At 40.1% G+C, this 13,958-nt stretch overlaps 1 protein-coding gene across 6 annotated transcripts in view; it reads left to right on the plus strand.

Annotated features, from left to right (window-relative positions):
• TNFSF4 (TNF superfamily member 4) overlaps nt 1-13,958 on the plus strand; it is a 304,161-nt gene that overhangs the window by 31,963 nt on the left and 258,240 nt on the right. For 2 of the 6 annotated variants that reach the window (XM_063811294.1, XM_063811327.1), the window contains one exon: nt 3,437-3,532. The exons of 3 other annotated variants lie outside the window; for them this stretch is intronic. In XM_063811294.1, coding sequence (XP_063667364.1) covers nt 3,437-3,532 — 96 coding nt within the window. Of the gene's footprint in view, nt 1-3,436; nt 3,533-4,700; nt 4,993-13,958 lie in introns of all 6 variants that reach the window. One more of the 6 variants, XM_063811290.1, reaches the window with a different exon arrangement.

Consider the following 13,958-nt stretch of genomic DNA (forward strand, 5'->3'; position numbering starts at 1 on the left):
CAAGGATTCCTTTCTATGTTCTTCAGCTTAAAGGATCCCAGCCTTCTTTCTAGACAGAAGGGATTTATCTGAAAGTATTAGCTGTCTGCAGCACCCCCATCGCAGCTCATTTGTGTGATTGCTTTCAGCCGAAGCCTGTGAAAAGAAAGAGGAAATAAAATGAGAAACTTAATCCTGTGCAAATTGCTGTTTCAGTTTTTGACTTCTCTTCATAATCTGACTGCATTTCTTTACCTTTCAGAGTCCTTAGGTAGTTGTTTTTTGTATTTTGTCCAGAGTTTTTAGCTGTAATTAGCAGAAGAGGTAGGCTTTATTGAATTCACTCTTGACTGTACTTTCTTTTATATTCTTTTTTCACTTCTATCTGTACTACCTCTCTCAAGATACAATGACTGACACTAATTCTATCCTTTTATTCTTTGAAGTAGAAACCATGACTATCCCTTTAAAGACCACATCTGTCACTTCAGGTATTTTTACTTGTGGCTTTCATTTGCTGGCTGAGCGGGTAAAGCCTGTTTAGGAGGAATACAATTCAAGAACCTCACTTTGAAGCTAACCATAGCAAACCTAGTTTACCTCTAGAATGCAGGTGACAGTGTGCAACCACTCCTGTCATCTGTCTTTTGTATGCTCTTCATTAGCAATCTTCCTCTTCCTTCCCAGTTCATTTATTTAGCCTCTGATTCATTCTTCTCTTCTCCCACCCCTTTCTCTTCTACCAGCCAGCCTACCAATACTTATTCTCTCTGAAAGGATCTTATCCTTTACCAGAAGTTCAGTTATTACCTCTAAGAACCAGTCCCTTCCCTTTTAAATTTTCTTTTCCCTGAAAGAGTCACAGTTTTATGTATTAGAAAAATGAAGGTATATGTTTTCCTTTAAAGGGATTATAATCATTACAGAAAATTTGAAAGTTTTCAAAAAATTAAAAAAAACCCCAGAATTTCCCAAAACCTGACTATCCAAAGAGAAGCACTTAATGTTATGTGTGTGATCTTGAGTGAAAATTTAAAATTTATATTAGAACATTTTATAAATTATCCCAACTTTTTGTACGAAAAAAACAGAAAATGTAAATAATAAGAAAAAAAACACTCATCATCCTACCATCTAGAAGTAAATACTGGTTTTAGTTCAGAGTATGTGTACAGATACGTGTGTGTGTGTTTGTGTGTGTGTTTGCAGGCTGCTTGGTTGGTTAGGGTGGGGAATAGTTGAGCCTGATCTGGGATCACAGCCTTGCTGTGTTGGAGAAAGGGGTTGGGTGGAGTGGGTGTTGGTATGCAAAGGTTGATTTAAATAAATGGTTTCGATTTTGGTATTTGGACAAGGCTTGAAGTGGAATCTCCTGGTGAACAAAATTGGGGAATGGAAAGAATTTGGTAGTGTTGTGTTTTGTGTCTTCCTGTCCCTTTTCTTCTGATTTCCCAAAGAGCTCACCCTGTTCTGTAGACTAAATCTTAGGCCTCTATGGCAACAAAGACTATAGGCTAATGGCTTAGATGACAAAGAAAACAAGAGTTGGAAAGGGGCTTTCTCTACATTTCAATCAGAACATAGCAGGACTGCAGCACAGTCAGCACTGAAGTGAACTCCACTGCATCAGTTTTGTAGCGTCAGGGAGTTCTAGAAAACAGTGCCTTGTGTTGGGAACTAGCATTCTACCAGTAACTATGATATTGGTGGAGCAAGGGTGAAGAGAGGACCAAAGTGGAGGAACATGAAGGAAAAACAATGAGCAAGTTATTAGAAGTAACCCATGAAGACTCCAAAAAAGAATTAGGGGTGACTTTACAGGGGAGAGAGGTCCTGGAGTCAAGAGCCTGAGGGTGTGTGTGTATAAATATATGTCTATTTATATCTATATCAATCGCTATCTATATCTACATCTATCTTTCTTCAAAAATAGGACATTTTTACATCTACTATTGTATAATAGTTCTTCCCTTAATAATATATCTTGAAAATCTTGTCATATCAAATATAGAAATATTTTATCATTTTAAATGGCTGCATTATATTCCATTGACTGCATGAGGATTCCATTGTAATCATTGTATGCATGTATGTGAGTATCAAAATTTATTTAACCATTATCTAGGTTGTTTTCAAGCTATTATCAATTTCTTATTAGCAGTTCATTTTATTATTAAAATAATAATGTATTTTTCTCCTTTAAAAAACAACATTGTTCTGGCTTCTCATACTTTCAGCCATAGAATCCTTAGATGGCATTTAAAAGTTTCTGACTTATTCTTGCTCATCTTTTCTGCATAACCACATTTAATCTGTTTTCAATTTGATATACATGGCCAGCGGTACTGCCCCAAAGGGAAGAGGCAAAATGGACCCTAATAGTGCCCACATGTTGCTCACCTTCTTTCCTGCCCATCTTAAGGCTCACTGTCTGGCAAGGATCTGTTAGACTTACATATTCTGAAATATAAATGTTATAAAACTGAGTGGCCTGGCATGGTGGCTAACATCTGTAATCCCAGCACTTTGGGAGGGTGAGGCAGGTGGATCACCTGAGGTCAGGAGTTTGAGACCAGCCAGGCCAACATGGTGAAACTCCGTCTCTACTAAAAATACAAAAATTAGGCCGGGCACAGTGGCTCACACCTGTAATCCCAGAACTTTGGGAGGCCGAGGCGAGCAGATCACGAGGTCAGGAGTTCGAGACCAGCCTGACCAACATGGTGAAACCCCGTCTGTACTAAAAATACAAAAATTAGCCAGGCATGGTGGCGGATGCCTGTAATCCCAGCTACTCAGGAGGCTGAGGCAGGAGAATCACTTGAACCCAGGGAGGCGAAGGTTGCAGTGAGTTGAGATTGCATCACTGCACTCCAGCCTGGACGACAAAGCGAGACTCTGTCTCAAAAAAAAAAAAAACAAAAAAAACCCACGAAAAACCAAAAACCAAAAACCAAACAAACAAAAAAACCCGAGTGGATTAGATTTCTCAGGGACATTTTCATTTTAAAGGCAACAAAGAAGTTTTAGAAGCAAATGATTGAAATTCTTAGGTATGTGGGAGAGGTGTTGCATTTGGTTTTGTTTTGAAGGGGTTCTGGGGAGGAGTTGGGGGAGCAGGATCACTTGGATGCTCTTAAACTCCATCAGGACATGACCTGTTTTTCCTGAATGAAGGTCTGATCCTGGCGGTCCTGGTCTGTGTGGTGGGAATACTATACTATAGAACGTGGACTTACCGTGCATTTACTCCCAACTCAGCATTCAGTTATTTCACAGGGGGAGCTTGAAATCGGTCAGGGTAAGAGCATTTACACCATAGAAAGCAGAAAATACTACAACTCAGGTTTTTCATCACTCTCCTCCCAACCCAGACCCAGTTATTAAACATTACCAGCACAACATTGGCTTCTTATTCCTCAGTTTACCAGGCTGTTACTCAAAATTCACTTTCCAGCCCTGCTTTGGAGCAGTTGGGAACTTCAGCATTTTGATCCACCTTTCTGGAGCCACCTCATGTGAAAGATGGATGAGACCTTCGTCAGCAAACCTGGTAAGACCTCACCAGTCCTGTCCTGAGGATTGGGTGTTAGTTTTTGCCTTGCCCTTCACCCTGGAGAGTTAAGCATACGTTCTTTGGGTGGAGGTAAAATGTGACTACTCTCTCCACACCACGGGGAACATCAGAAACACAAGTATGCAAACACACATTCTTGTTCACCTATACACAAATAAACTCCCTTTTAGAGTGAAAACCAGAAACTGTTTAAAGCGCCCACTTTAAAAATGAAAACTAAGACTTCTGAAAACAAGTAATAACAACTGATCTTTGGACTTAATTTTTTTTTGAGACAGAGTCTCGCTCTGTCACCCAGGCTGGAGTGCAGTGGCTCAATCTTGGCTCAGTGCAACCTCCACCTCCCGGGTTCAAGTGATTCTCATGCTTCAGCCTCCCTAGTAGCTGGGACTACAGGTGCACACCATCATGCCTGGCTAATTTTTTGTATTTTTAGTGGAGATGGGATTTCACCATGTTGGCCAGGCTGGTCTCAAACTCTTGAGCTCAGGCAATCCACCCACCTTGGCCTCCCAAAGTGCTGGGATTATAGGGCTTGAGCAATGGTAAGGGAGGGGAGCTATAAGGAAGGAGAGGAAGTGAGATTGAGGTAGAAACTAGGAAAAGCAAAGAGAAGGGAGGGGAAAAAGGATGAAAAAGAAGAAAAGGGTGAGAAGTAAAAGAAGCAAGTAGGGAGGAAAAGTTTGGAGAGGGTGGATAGGAGAAAAAAGTGGACTGTGGAATGGAAGATGAGGAGCCTGCCGGGCTTTGGGGTGAGTGTGGTGGTTGGAGTTGAACTGTTTTGGTTTCCTTGGGCACAGGCCCTGAGAGGAGGTTACCCCTGCTCTGACTGCACTCAGAGGTTTAGTAACAATAATATTCTAAGCTTTTATTTTTATTTCCATCTTTATTGTCTATTTTTGACAATCAGAATATTTTCTACTGGGATTTTAAACATCTTCACCTTGCGACAAAATTACTTAGAACTAAAGATTTAGAAATTTAGTGATTAATATTAGATTGTATTAATATGTATAGCCTGTATTTTGCTTTGATGGATTTTAAACCTTAAAGATTGCATTAATTATTTTTAGGAAAGATTGAGAATGTGTCATTTCATAATGTCTAGATATTGCATCTTATTAAAAAATAAACCTATTTTTAGTCTACGTAGGAGCTGGTATGAGGATCACACAATGCAAGCAAATAAAATGAGAAAAGATGATTCAACAAGAGGCTTCACTGATTTACTGTTTATTTAACTGCTTTGACCAAAGTGCTTGGTTCTTATATGAATAAGAAAGGGGATGAGTTATCCACCAGAATGAAAGTTATATTCTGGTTTGAAGCTTCTGCTATCAGATAATATAGTTTTCTATAGTGTGGAAGAACAGCATCATCTTCAAGCAAGGTGGACTTAAGCATGGACAGAACTGTGTTTCTCACCCAGGAGGAGGGTAGGTTTTTTTTTCTTTTTTACTTCTTAAAACTTATTTTAATATTATTCTTCCCTCCCCCACCCCATTGGGAAAAGGCTAAAACAATCTGGATGGGTTTAATTAGAAATTAATACATACTGTCATTGTGTAAAGTCAATCAACGTTGTGGCAACAAGGGACTATTCTTGGAAAAAGTGAAACCCATATTAACAAAATATGTCATGGAAGAACCCCACTTAGTGATTTCACTGGCTGCCTGAAAGACAGACAGTGTAAAGGTCGATGTTCTGCATGTTCTCTGGGGCTTGTCCATGCAACGGAAGAAGGTCTTTCCCAGACTCAGCCAAGCCTAGTTAGCTCCAACCAGGCCCTAGACCAAAAGCAAGGGAAGAGCACATCCTTTCAATAGAATAAGGTTAGAAAGGGATTCTCTGAATGTAGTAACTATGAAGCTATGCCAAAGGTAGGCAGAAAATGGGCTTGGGAGCCAGACACTCCAGGGTTCAGTAGTTCCTACCCACAGTCTTTGTGTGCTTGCTAAATGGTGTACATTTCTTGTTAACCACGTTATTAAAACTTGATCAGCACGTAAGCTTTCTTCTGTTAGATCTTTTGGCAGCAAACAACCTTCCCCCCAAGCCTCTGAATTTTGGAGGAGGGTAGGTTTGATGAATTGTTTAGAAATTTTGTGTTTGGTGGTGGCAGGAGGGGAGGGATCATGCGGCCCTCTGGTCACAAGCAAGCCTGCAGAAGATTCAGTGGCCTTTCCAGTTGACTTAGACAGCCTGTGTCCCTGGTGTCACTGACTGGCACCTACAGCAATACTTGGTGTTATTTAGCTTCTTGTCACATACAACTTTCTTCTCTTCTTTCCTTCAATTGTCCCTTTCCTCCTGACTTCTGTGAGGGATAGCAGGATTGAGGCCACAGGCCGCCACTCAGGGCATTCACTCTCTGATAAGAGTCAGTAAGGCGGAGCCACTGGTGCCCCCTGAACCCCTGCTACAGGTGGGCAGAGGCTGGGCTGCTAGTGTGGTATCCAAAGGACAGTAGCTCTGCTCACTATGGCAGAGTCTAATTTTGAGATGTTGGGGATTCTGGAGGAGAAACATTTTGTGTGCTGCTGAGTCATTAGGAATTGACCATTATAGGTAGTAAATAGCAGAACAGAAGAAAGAAACAAGACTGATCGTGAAATAATTGGAGCGAGGAGTTCTGCTGACTGTAACAATGTAAGACATTTGCATGTACATTGTGTGGTTGATTAGGAAAGAAGCTCTTTGTTCTGAAATGTCTTCATCAGTGAAAGTTGAAGAGATATGCTCAGCTGGGATACAGTGAACTCAATCTACTCCTCCAGGACTGGATCTGCAGAACTCAGATCTACCTTCCATGACAGCTTCTGGCTGTTGGCATACAGAGCTCTCCTCTCTCTCTGCACGTAGCTTGTCACTCACTCAGCTTGTACTGATGGGGTGGGGCAGTCTCAGATTGTTTTATAGGTGCAATTATTTAACTTCTTTAGATGAGGGTTGTGCTTTATGTTACTCTCTGAAGCCTCATTTATTTGCCACATGGTGGGTACATGAAGATACATGCTAAATAAAAGTTGTGCAAAGAGCTCTGAACTTGGAGGCAGATGACCTTGGACTTTTACTCAGTCTGTGTTACACATGAGCTTGGATAAGACTGATCTTTCAGCTTTCTTCAGACCTTAAGCATGAGATATAAAACAAGTAGAACATATACATAAATAGAAGAAAATATACACAAATATTACATGATCTTTGAATTGTAAGACTCACTAAGCATAAATGCCACTGAAGAAACCACAAAGAATAGATTTGCCAGTATGGAAAGCTTTTTAATTCTATATATCAGAAAATGTAATAAAATTAAGAGGCAAATGACATACTGAGAAAAATACTTCTACTTGGTAAGTCGAAGTATAGAAAATAAGCAAAAGATACAGTTCACAAAGAAAAAAATACAATCAGCTGATAAATATATGTGGTCAAAGAAGTACACTTTAAATCTACAGTGAGATACTTTTTAATCAGCTCAAATTTTCAGGGGGACCCATTCAGTCTTATATGATGCTGGTGGAAGTAGAAATTTCCTGGAGCAGTGTGTATTAAGAGCCATAAAAATGCTATTTCCTTGAAGTTAACAAGAAACTTGCTAGACCTGTATGAAGGATGTCAACTTAAAATAATTTATAAAATGTATTTATTTATTTTTTTCATGTTGTATAGGTTTTAATGTTTTTGAAACAAAATTAACCCATGGTAGACTTTGGTGGACAATGTGAGTCTTCTACCTAGATACTCTCTAATTTAGTCAGGGTTTAATTAAAGAAATAGAAGTACTAGGATAAAAATGTATTTGTTTTTACTGGGGGACATACCATGTTCCTGAATGGAAAGATTCAGTTTTGTAGGTATACAAATTTTCCCAAAATTAATATTTAAGTTTAGTGCAATTCCAATAAAAAATTCTAGTAGGATTTTATTGGGGAGGGGCAGGTGTGATGGGAATTGATGATGTGATTTTAATTTTTCTTTTATGTTTCGAGTAAAACATTTTCTTGGGGTGCAGAAAATTTTATGATGAAAGAATAAGAAAACTAAGAATATTTTGAATAGGAACAATAAGTAGGAAAAATGTATGCAATGGGATATTAATATGTATTATAAACCCATAGAAACTGAAGACAAGAGTGATGGACTGTATATAGATGGAACAAAATAGAGTGACCACATATGAACCCTAGTATATGTGGGAATTTAGCATGTGATAAAAATGAAGAAAAATACAGTGAGGCAAAAGATGGTTTTGGGTCGACTGAGAATCAGTTTGGGAAAAAGTAACAATAGATTTTTACCTAAAAGAGTACAAGAAAACAAATTCCAAATGGAATTAGTTAAATGTGGGAGAAGGACACTAAAAAACTTGAAAATAAAGATGAATGCCTATATAATTTTGTAGTGAGAAAGACCTTTGTAAGTACAGAAAAGCTGTAAAGGAAAAGACTGATAGAACTGGTTATACAATAACTTAAAGCTACAAACTAAATTAATAAGCAAATAATAATAAGCTATTTACAACAAAAAAATTAACAAAGTTAAAATACTTAAAAAAGAAAAAGCCGAGAGACCTTGTCTGTGGCCACCCTCAGGTTGGGTAATTCACAAGAATGACACACAGAACTCAGGAAAGCAATTTTATTATGCTTACAATTTTATTATAGCGAAAGGACACAGATAATAAAATCAGCAGAGGGAAGCGACATAGGGCAGAGCCTGGAGGGGTCCATGCACAGGGCTTCCCATCTTCCTCTCTCTACAGAGTCATGGATTGTGTTACCTCCTGGTTACGATGTGTGACAATACATACAGAATACTGCCAACCAGTGATGCTTACCTGAGCCTTTAATGTCCAGAGGGTCAAAGCCCTCACCATAAATCACATCTCTAGACTGGTGGCCAAAGCCCTCAGGCCAACAAAGATACTCATAACACGCTGGGCATTCCAGGGGCCTAGAGATCACCTCCCAGTAGCCAAAAGCCCTAAGTTAATTCTTCACTATACAGAAACCTATCATTTTATCCCTATCAAGTTGACAAAATGTAGCAGATGCCTTCAGTGCCGGGATACATTTCTGGACATTTCAGCGCTCCCCAGTAGATGTCTAAGGGCAGTATTTGCAACTCCATGCCTGAGGGCTTAAAAAAAATGCTGAAGGTCCTGTGCCCTTTTCCTTAAGTAGCCCTCACTTGGCAGTGGCTCACACCTGTAATCCCGGCACTTTGGGAGGACAAGGCAGGTGGATCATGAGGTCAGGAATTCAAGACCAGCCTGGCCAAGATGGTGAAACCCCATCTCTACTAAAAATACAAAAATTAGCCAGGTGCCGTGGCAGGTGCCTGTAATCCCAGCTATTCAGGAGGCTGAGGCAGGAGAGTCGCTTGAACCCGGGAGGGAGAGGTTGCAGTAAGCCAAGATCGTGCCACTGCACTCCAGCCTGGGTGACAGAGTAAGACTCCGTCTCAAACAAAACAAAACAAAACAAAACAAAATAGTAGCCTTCACTTAATGACTCTTGGAGTTGTCATGTAAGACCTTAGCCCTTTAGGTGGGATAATGCCGGGGCATTTTGTATTATTTCCCAGAGTTTCTCTGCAAGATTAAGTTCCAGTTGCCCACTGCAATAGGTGGCTTAGTAATGCACCCTTTATTGGCTGCCTTTGCTTCTGGTTACTTCTTACCCATATCCATCCCTATTTCTGTATTACTCAGATAAACTGCCTGCACTTGAATCCTTGTCTCAGTGTCTGCTTCTGGGAGATAACAAACTAAGACATAAAATTTAAAATGAAGTTCAGAGGTGGCATGAGTACATGGAAATAGATGTTCTCCTCTGTTGCTTTGTGGAGTGTAAATTGGTTCAACCTTTTTGGTGGATACTTTGGAAATATTTATCCGGTTGCTTTAAAATATGCATAGTCTTCAACTTAGTAATTCTACTTCTGAGAATGTTTCCTGAGAAATAGCTAGGGATGTGTACTAGGTTTTCTTTTCTGTTTTCTAAACAATAAACTACTTTGAAAATGAGGAAAGGACACTAAATGACATTCATGGGTAAAGCTTTTATGTCTCATTATATTCAAGGTAGGATGCAACAAATAATTGACTACAGTTTTTCTTTCATAAGCAACTATTAATCTTTAAAAAACTTTCCTCAGAGATAGATTAACTTTTATTGAATATAGCTGTTAATAAGAAATTTTAAATTGATTGCATACTGTGTTAGTCGGCTTGGGCTGCCATAACAAAATACCATAGACAAGGTGTTTTAAACAACAGAAATAGAGATTTATTTTTTCACAGGTTTGGATGCTGACAGGTTCAAGATCAAGGTATTGGCCAGTTAGTTCCTAGTGAGGGCTCCTTCCTGCCTTGTAGATGTGTGCTCATGCGGCAGGGAGAGGGAGTAAGCTCGCTGGTGTCTCCTCTTCTAAGGACACTAATCCTATTTCATTGGGGTCTACCTTTATGATCCCATTTAACATCAGTTACATCCTTACACCAAATACAGCCACACTGGGGGTTAGGAGTGCAACACATGAACTTTGGGAGGACACATTTCAGTCCAGAGCACAAACTAATAAATAGCTCAGTTATTTAGTAAGTTTTAGAATGTTCTTATTTGCTCCTTTTGTTCTTTTCCAGCTCTCTGGGTTATATCTATTGATGAGTATCTCTAGTAGGTAAAGCCTGTCTCCCATCACTTTCTGGGTCCATCTATATAGGGGTTTTTGATGCCATTGTCCAAAAGACTTGGCTTTACTGCTTACCAGCAAGATAGGATCAGGACTAGCAGATATGGTCATGAGTGACCACGAAGCTGAGAGTTGCAGCAGTCCCCTCAGCCTTCCATTGGTTGCCCCTGTCCTGTTTTCATGGGCCAGCTCATAGGTGGAAACTCAGTATTATTCATGCCCAGCACTCCAGTTTTTCACCAGAGATGAATCCTAGGCCATTTGGCTGTGATCCTCTTTCTTTCTTCAGTGTTTCACTGTTTTGTCCCATGGGGCATTAGATTGCTCTCCCAGTCAAGAGCACATCTGACACTGAGAATTTCTCTGGATATTCTTCTGTCTGCCAAATCAGATTTCCTCAACTAAAATCCTGCGTGATCCACAGTTACATTCACCATTCTCTTTAGACACTGTATCTCAATTACCCAGATGGTATTATGGTTCCGGCCTCTGCAGAGGAGTGTCTTTGCTGGCATTTGGTCTCCATGGCATCGAATACCTCGCACACTTTTGTAGCCACTCCCATTTCATGACCCTCAAACCTCCCAAATGTTAAATGGTAACTTTTAGAAAACTACAAAGTAACGTGGATAACACATTCACCAGCACATCCATGAACTCTCATCTGTTTGCACCCATCGTTCACTCTACTCCAATGCTATGCCTCACTGGCATCTTCTTTTGATTTGGCACTTGGTGATGAAAAAGGTGAAAGGTTAACCCATTGATTGCTCACTTACCAGTCTCACTTGCTCACTTTTCTGCCAGGTCTCCTAAGTGATCTTTTGTGTAAAAAGAAGTTTAGAAAATGCTTTAGGATAAATTGTATGAGGTTCAATAGGGACAAAAAAGCACCTACATCATAATAACAGGTAACATGCACTTGTAATATCCTAATTAGATACAAGACAAGAAAACATAAGGGAAGGTAAAGTAATTTACAACAACTGTGCGTTAGTTTTCTAGGGATGCTGTAAGAAAATACCACAAACTGAGCAGATGACACTGCAGAAAAGTGTGTCTTATGATTCTGGTGGCTAGAGGTGTGAGAACAAAGTGTTAGCCGGGTTGCCTCCTTCTGAGGGCTGTGAGGGAGAGTCCGTTTCATGTTTTTCCCTTAGCTTTGGGGTGGCTTGCTGGTAATCTTTGGCATTCCGTAGCTTGTGGCAGCATAACTCATCTTCACTTGGCATTCTCCTTTTACATATGCCTGTGTCCAAATTCCCCCTTCTTATAAGGACACCAGCCTTACTGAATTAGGGGCTATTTTACTCAGATATGATCTCATCTTAACTGACTACATCTGCAACAACCCTATTTCCAAATAAGGCCATATTCGGAGGTAGTAGGGAGATAGGACTTCAATGTATGAATTTTGGGGGGACAAAATTCAACCCATAACAACTTGGAAGTCTTTGTGGTGGATTGAAAGTTGAGTCAGAGTCAGTTTCTTTTATTTTTTTTTGAGACGAAGTCTCACTTTGTTGCCCAGGCTGGGGTGCAGAGGCATGATCATAGCTCACTGCAGCCTTGATCTCCCCAGGCTCAGGTGATCCTCCCACCTCTGCCTCCCTAGTAGCTGGGTCTACAGGTGCATGCCACCATACCCAGGTTTTTTTTTTTTTTTTTTGTATTTTTTGTAGAGATAGGGTTTTGCCATGTTGCCCAGGCTGGTTTGGAACTCCTGGACTCAAGAGTTCCACCAACCCTGGCATCCCAAAGTGCTGGGATTACAGGTGTGAAACATCTCGCCTGGCCAAGAGTCAATTTCTTAAGAGATGTTTGTTTACTTATTTATTCCTTGTTCGGGGGTAGAATTATTGTACCTAGCTGCCACCCTTAAGACTATACTGCAAGTCTGTATATGAGTAAATTTCAGATTAAGAGCATACTGTGTTTGGGGCACTTGAGACAACACTCCGTATTGTGACTACTTTAGATGGCCTAAAAGGGCAGCGTAATACGAGGAGTCTTGGGGACTGCCACAATACATTTATATTTCTGTGCCTTCAAAGGGTTAGTGAATTAGTACTCCTGAGACTTGACATCTTGTTTGCTTATTTTTATTTTCCCAGTGTCTAGTATAGGCAAAAAGTTCCTGACAAATGGGTCAATAAACATTGAGTTAATCTTACCAATCAATGCTAAGATGTATATGTATATGTTACGTATATGTGTTTATGTACATACATACATATTTTCACATTTTACTGTCTTTGAAATAAAGACTGTCTTACAATACATGGAGCATAACAATTGTCACTTTTCTTCTCTTAATAGCAAATACAGTAATGCCTTATAAGCATTGGTTTCTTAGATTTGATGAAATGGGATATTTGCACAAAATTTACCTAAGAAATTGCTGTCGTTTTTACATGAACAAGGTAGATTATAGGTAAAACACCTAAAACTGGTTTTTAATGCTCCTTCATTTTTTTTTCCAGGAGAGTTCTGTATTCCTCAAAGATCCCTCAAGAATTTTGTCAGTGTTGCCATAACCTCTTGTTTATTAGTCTGCTTGGGTTGCCATAAAAGAATGTACACAGACTGGGTGGCTTAAACAACAGACATTATTTTCTTACAGTTCTAGAGTCTGGAAGTCCAAGATCAGGGTGCCAGCAGGGTTGGTTTCTAGTAAGGCAACCTTCTCACTGTGTGCTCACATAGACAAGGCCTTTCCTCTGTGTGCGTTTGTGGAGAGAGATCTTTGGTGTCTCGTTCTCTTTCTATAAGGTCACCAGTCCTACTGGATTAGGGCCCTACCCTTATGACCTCATTTATCTTTAATTATTTCCATAAAGGCCCTGTTTCTAAATACAAACACATTGGGGATTAGGACTTCAACATATGAATTTGAAGGGTGGAGGTACACAATTCATTTCATAACACTCTGGTTTGGATGGCAATTGTCTAACAAAGATCTAGTTGTTTTGGACTCGGGTGGCTGTGAGCTGGTCTCTGGGTTTGGACTGGATTCCTCACTGGGGAGCAACCCCTCGCCCTTTATCACCTGTTTATAGCATATTACTAGGAAGTGATGTGTCTTGCTTCACATTATTATGTGCCAAATGCTAATTGTGGAGGACCTCTTCTTCTTCTACCCTCTTAGGTCTTAGCCATTAGGTATTAGTTGTCAATCCTTAAGGCCTCCTTCACCCAGTTCTTTTAGGTCCTCTCAGGGCATTGCTACACTCTGCTGATTTCACTTTGCTACTATTATCAAGTGTGTATTCTAGCCAAGGGGGCTACATACTGAGCTTCAACACCAGCCTGTGTTCATGGTACATCATTGGTCACAAGTGAGGCTGGAGGAGATCTCATCTGCTGAGGAAGTAAGCACATGACCTGTCACCAAGGAGTCACCATTTGGCCAAGATCGAAATCCAACACTAAACTTCATTACACATCACCATCAGGTTGCAGTCCTGAACATGCATTGTATTCCATGCCTTCCGAGACCCTGAAATGTTGTCAGTGAAGGACAGCAGGCAAGGTAGTGCATGTGAAAACAATTGTTGACCATGAAATATTTTATTCAGAAATGAGTAAAAAAAAATCTTTGTAGCAGCCAGCCTTTCCCTTGGGGGAGAAAGCTCAGCAGTTGGTTTGGTCAGTTGGTTCACTGAAGGCAGATGAATTGGCACTTTGCAGTTGAGAGCCAAT

The sequence above is a fragment of the Pan troglodytes genome, chromosome 1 (assembly GCF_028858775.2).
Source record: "Pan troglodytes isolate AG18354 chromosome 1, NHGRI_mPanTro3-v2.0_pri, whole genome shotgun sequence".
Classification (NCBI taxonomy): domain Eukaryota; kingdom Metazoa; phylum Chordata; class Mammalia; order Primates; family Hominidae; genus Pan; species Pan troglodytes.